The sequence below is a fragment of the Alnus glutinosa genome, chromosome 14, assembly GCF_958979055.1.
Source record: "Alnus glutinosa chromosome 14, dhAlnGlut1.1, whole genome shotgun sequence".
Classification (NCBI taxonomy): Eukaryota; Viridiplantae; Streptophyta; class Magnoliopsida; order Fagales; family Betulaceae; genus Alnus; species Alnus glutinosa.
In genome coordinates this window covers 22,798,690-22,804,887 of record NC_084899.1, presented here as the reverse complement: position 1 = coordinate 22,804,887, position 6,198 = coordinate 22,798,690, and the positions used below count along the sequence as shown (strand labels likewise).

The 6,198-nt window shown below is 36.0% G+C and overlaps 1 protein-coding gene across 2 annotated transcripts; it reads right to left on the bottom strand.

Moving 5' to 3' along the window:
- Positions 1 to 221: 221 nt before the first annotated feature.
- On the bottom strand, positions 222 to 3,490 carry LOC133856596 (uncharacterized). Of its 2 annotated transcripts, none has more exons than XM_062291657.1 (4): positions 3,307 to 3,490; positions 1,216 to 1,441; positions 748 to 812; positions 222 to 512 (listed from the first exon to the last, which is right to left on the bottom strand). In XM_062291657.1, the coding sequence occupies exons 2-4, from the start codon at positions 1,358 to 1,360 to the stop codon at positions 444 to 446; spliced, it is 279 nt and encodes a 92-aa protein (XP_062147641.1). In that variant the 5' UTR covers positions 1,361 to 1,441; positions 3,307 to 3,490; the 3' UTR covers positions 222 to 443. The 2 variants fall into 2 exon arrangements, with proteins under 2 accessions (XP_062147641.1, XP_062147640.1); XM_062291656.1 differs by having other exon boundaries at positions 1,216 to 1,371.
- Positions 3,491 to 6,198: the final 2,708 nt, after the last annotated feature.

Here is a 6,198-nt window from a genome sequence, read left to right as displayed (position 1 = left end):
AGATGCTCACCCAACCTATCTTATTCTACTTTTATTTAATTGACATACTCATCTATAACAGCTAACAAAAAAAATTAAAAGAGCTAAAGTTTAAAATTCTTCTAAAATGCCACAAGGGAAAAGAGAGAATGTATAAATCTGTAAAACCACTAGCCATAATTATAGTAAAAAAAAAAAAAAATCACATAATGCAAAAATATGTGGGCATGGAAATTCCCACATGTTCATGCTAAAATTTTGCAAATTGTATTGAATTCATGCTAAAGTCAGAATAGTTGAAAATATGAAACAAGGGGTGAAAGTACTCAACATGTTCATATAAATCTTCTAATTTAAGAAGTAATATCCAAATTGACGTTATTTCTCAAAACTACTCAGACTTGTTCATCACAATATCACCGGAACATAAAGTGGGGGAATAATGCTACGGTCACATAGCTGGCTTATTTTCCTGCCTCAGCTGCAACTGTAGTTTTAACTTCTACCGGGCACTGTGAGACATATGGCTTTAGCTGCACTCAAAGGAAGGGATGACATGAGTCATGAGTTGCTATTTACTAGCGCTAAAAAGGGAAGCAAAGCAACATAGATGTTGGGATTTATTGAGCAACAATAAAATGAAGCCCCACCATGCTTCCATGTCAATTAGCATTCTGCACAATGTGAAGCTGCGTCGAACCTTTCCCTCGGGGTTCACAACATCCAAATATATACAAATTGATTTGTTAAGTTCATAAAAATAAGTACCTTGAAGTCAGTTAAAGCCGGGACTACATAATTTGGCAGCTTTTCCTTTACCACAACATATCCACCTGCACCAATATTCTAAATGCATTAGAAAGAAGCAAATGAAGTATGAACTTCAGTTAGATGCTGCAGGTCAAAATATGGGACTTAACCAGAAACAGCATGCATGGCTCGCATTAGCGGAACCATGAACTCTTGATTGATAAGTAAACACATACATAATATTAGTTTCATTTATAAAGGCCCCCCACGCCACAACCATTCCCCATTTTTCTCCCAGGCAAAGGAAAAACCCTCTTGAAAGATGCTACCAACAAAAGAATTGGTATCAATTAGATAAGAGATGTTCAGATCCCAGAAACAACTAAAAAAGTTCTTGGTTATTTTCTTTTTTATTGACGAAGAAAAGGAAAAATAGGGAAGAAAGGCAGCCAGCTGGAATTCAGTGAAGAGTTATTATGAGCAAACCTTTGCGGGTATGGAATCCAGTGGGTTTGCAGTTCTTCCCTTTGTAGTAATCTCGTGGTGCTCGCTTTGAAGAGAGAATGTCAAGGGATGATGTCCGCTTTCTTCTAAATGCCCTTCCTAAGCCTAAGATCAACCCCAGCGCCATTTTCTTTCACCCTAAATGTGGGGAAACAAATCAAGCACTACAACAATGAACCTAAGCCTGATGGTTCAATACCAAAAGAAACTGACAGAAAAAAATTCATATTTCAGTTCAATCTTTTCCTTTACATTTCCTATGAAAGCAAACAAATCAATATATAAAGCCAAAGCAATCAGATCCAACAAGAAGAAGCGTTTTCTTGAAATCCAATTATAGATTCAAATAAGACTTTAGACCAAACGGTATTTGGAAAGAAAAAAAAACAAACTTTTCAAGTTCTTTTTTTTTTTGATAAGTAATAAGTTAGTCTTATTAAAAGCGTAAGGCGCCCCTCAATACACCAGCAGTATACAAGAGAACGCACCTAGCTAGAAAGTGAAAAACGAACAAAAAATTCATCAAAGGTAAACGACAACGGTGACACAAAAGCCACCGTCCAAAGATACAACGTATGAAAAAAAGAAGCTAAAATATCCTCCGAGGATCTCTCCAAATCCTCAAAACACCTATCATTTCTTTCCTTCCAAACACACCAGAGAATGCATGTCGGCACCATCTTCCAAATAACAGCACTCCTCGGCCTACCAGCCTTCCACCAACACGCAAACAAGTCAAGGACTTTTTTTGGGATTCAAGAAGAGAATAAATTATTCAAAAGGATAGATTTTGCATTACAGAGAAATTGGGTTTGATGAGGGGAAGCAGGGGTCTCTTGTGAGAGTGAAAGTGAGAAGCCTGAGAGCATTCATAATGAGCTAGCTATTCTTTAGCTAAAATTTGGCTAAAAAACTCATATTTTGTAGTTTAGCTAGCCACTTTTCAAAAGCACCCCACAACAAACTCTCTAACTCTCTCTCTACTCCGTTTAAATATTCGTTCTTTATTATCATGGTAGTTGGAAGGTTTATTCTTGTAGCACCAACAAATTCTCTTTAACAAACTGAAAACTCAATAACAAGAAACACTGCAGCAAGCTCACTCCTTTTTATTTAGTTTAGAATAATCAATGGACACTCTTGGCAGATGCTATCCCCATATCAACTACCCCACTCCCACTTTGATAAATACCACTCATGTGAAAACTCTAGAGAATTCTACAGCAAATAATCCATCTAAGAATGTAGAATACTCCCAAAAGCCAAGTGCTTGGAGAGCATTAACTACTCTTCACTAAGGTGGGTCTTGCCCCAGAGAAATTGCCCTTAACAATGCAATAGCAGAATAGTATTATACATCAATATTGTTCATTAAAAAAAGAAGGTATTATACATCAATATTATTCATTAAAAAAAAAGGTATTATACATCAATATTTTTTTGACAACAACAAATGTTCCTTGCGAGCGCATCTATAGAGATGACCAAAATACTAGAATTTAATCAATGAATCTCTGGAATCTTCTTTTTCAAAACAAAACCATTGGCTAACAGGGTTCAGGAACTTATATATGTGCCACATTAATAAAACCTACCCGTCATCTGGGCTTCATCAGACGGCTTCCACTATAGCTCAAACATCTTAGCTACAATGATCACTGTGATTCGTGAATAGCACTAAACTTCTTGCTTGATTCTAAAGTTCTACAAGAAACATAGATATCTTAACTCTAGCAATGAACCCAACTTTCATTTTAGTCAAGCATCACGACTGACTGCGATTGAAAAGTGTTAGGAAACCCTAGATTTTTTTATTTCTTGTATCAATATATTTTGATTCTGTTTCCCTGTAAGCTAAACCCTAGATTTCCTTACCTAAACAAGTCCTGCTTTATTCTATAAATTCAGTACAAGTGCCGTATGGCTATTCACGAAATAAGAATTTCAGTCAATTTGTGGAGGCCGACCCCTCGAAGTGGTCAATCCTGTTTCTCTTTTGTTTTGCTCTGATTTTAGTTGATAACAACTACGGTTCTTAACATATGGTATCAGAGATTAATGTGGGCGAGTCACCTGTAGAGAGCGTCGTTCTCACGGTGACTGAATGAATCGGTTGCTCTGACCGTGTCTCCGGTGGTGCGGTGTGTGAGGTTTCTCCGGTGACAGGCTGCGAAGGGAGGAGCGTGTCGGTATCAGCAGTAGGAAGCAACCGTTTTGGCGCTGCAAATTTCGTTTTGTGATTTGTGAGGCGTCAGGCGTGCAATTGGGTTATTTTGTGGAAGAAGGAGGCTGTTTGGGTACGGAACTAGGTGGGAGGTCACCCTTATTCCAGTTTTACTGTAACCCAAGTATAGCCTAATCTGCATAAGGACACCCAAAAAAAGAAAGAAAAAAAAAGTGGGGTTTTCTACCCTTCGGTTGTAATTATAGAAGTTATTTTTTTGTTTCTCTTGTGTCATTCTAAGAATAATGTGGCTTTTAAAATTATTATTTGATCAAAATTCAAAAATGATCAATCACGTGCTTAATAGTGCTTTTAAAAGCCACATTATTTTTTTAGGGACACAAGAGTGACAAAAGAGTGACTTCTAACATTATTTCTCGTGTATTTAGAATAAAGAGTTTGTTAAGTTAATATGCCATGACATCTAACAACAACATTCAAATGAACGAGGCTTCGGTGGAATCAAGAATTGATCCGAAGATTATTGAATAATTGAGGGAATTAATAGAAGATTATGTCGCAAGAACGGTTGAACGAGACCTAAACAATTGTGAGGTGAACTCTTAAGTAAATAAAAAAAAAAAAAAGAAGAAAAAAAAGAAAAAAAAAAGAAGTTACTGAAAACTCGATTTCGAAAATAGTAAGAGTATGGAACTCGCAAGACATTGGAGTTCCCATATTTGATTATGGCGATCCCCCTCAGGATTGATATCCAGAGCGGAGTGATTCTGAATATCATCACGTGCCTGATGATTCTACTTGATGATGGAGATCCCTTCGGATCGATATCAAGAGCAAAGCAAATCTTCAAATATTATCACGTGCTTGATGATTCAAATGTGGAGTAGCATCAATTAGTCTTGAAGGAGATGTTATGCATTGATTTTATTGGTTACTTGCCCCGGAGAGCGAACATAGGATGAATTTGTGGAATGACTTCTTTTCTGATTTGATTCGTTAGTATATGACAATGTGGATGAAGAATGAGCCAAGATTCGACACGCATTCATTGTGAGTGAATATCATTGCCGCTTTGAGTGGCTCTACAATCCAATTCGACAGTAGTCAGAAAGACAGTTGGTGGAGACATTCATTGAATGACTTCGACCGAAAATCAACGATAAGTTAAGGCTCAATGACCCTGAACCATAATAATTGCACTTTTACTTGCAAGGAGAGGGGAGAACGTTAAAGAATTTTTAAAAGCATTAAATGAAGATAGTCATACATGGAAAAAAGAGAAAGTGTAGTTGGCATTTATAAGCCATAACACACTTTTAAGCATTTAAAGTAATGCTCGAGTATATGCACTTACATGTATACTCTAATACGGTGCGAAACATTGAACCCATACACGTGTGTGTGTGGCGGTAGGTGCTTTGATAGCGCACTTGGCACTTAGCACGAAGCATCAGAGCAATCTAATCATAACCTTTCAGAGAATAGATTCGGCGAGAAAAACTTCTAAATAATCGAAGTAGTAGATAAACCTATTGACAAAGGTAGTTCGTTTTCTGTCCTAACTTGTAAAGCTCCCATCATACAAAATGAGTCAATTGAGACAAAACACCATATGAATTTTCAAATGTATCCGATATTGGTAATTGAAACTTACGAGAACATGAATCTTGTAATGGACAATGAGGATAAATTGTTATTCTTAGGCCACGTTTGGTATGTAGATTAACTATTTCATAAGAAAAATGAATAACTATTACTAGGAATGAGAGAATGTGGAATGAAATAGTTATTCATATTCCTTAATTTAGTGACAACATATATACTCTCATTAGAATTACATTATAACAATTATTTTTGATAACAAAAGAAAAAAGAAAAAAGAAAAAATCTTTAATTAGTTGCTAACCACCCAAAGGAGTGGCCGACCACCATGGCAAAACCGCGGCGGTAGTCACACCATAGCAGAACCACGGTGGTCGGTGGAGCCTTTGCAAATGGACGCGCGTAAGGGACGATGCTCTTCTACGTTAAAAAGCAATACATTTAAGGGTGTGTTTGGGTTCTTCTAGTTCCACTTTAAGCCTAAAAATTAAAATGGTTATTGTTTGCATGGTGTTCTTTTTGTGATTGGGCTAATTAGTGGAGCCTTTGCGAATTGGAGTAAGCTTAAGGGACGACGTTCTTCTACGTTGAAAAGCACTACGTTTTAGTACAGATTTGGGTTCTTCTAGATAGTTCCAGTTTTAGCCAAGAAATTAAAATGGTTTTTTGTTTAAATGTATTAATTAAGTCAACTGGTTCTCGAATGATTTGTTTTGTTTACTGTGTATTAGAAATTAAAAATAATTTCTTTTCCAGCTTTTTTGTTTTTAGGTTTGCAAATAAAAAATAAAAAGAATAATAGGTTTTTTTTTGGAAAACCCATTCACTTTCTTTTAAGGAATAACTATTCCTTATTTATTTTTTTCGCAGAAGAATAGTTATTTCATATGGAAAAGTATGTTTCACCTGAATTTTTAATAAAGCATGTGATCTTAAAAATATTTTTAAAAATCACACATATTTTGAACACATGTTAGTTTAATAGATTGGATTGAAAAAAATTCCTCCAACCCAAGCGCCCAGTTAAAATCTTTGTGGCCTGATCAACAAATAAAATCAAAAGTACCTTTAGTTTTTTAGTTTGTTTTGCTGATTTAATTTGACAACTTTTTCCAGCAGAAGCCCGGAAAAAAGTAGTGTGTTTCCATTAAACGTCACCAAATTCAACCCATGCCAAG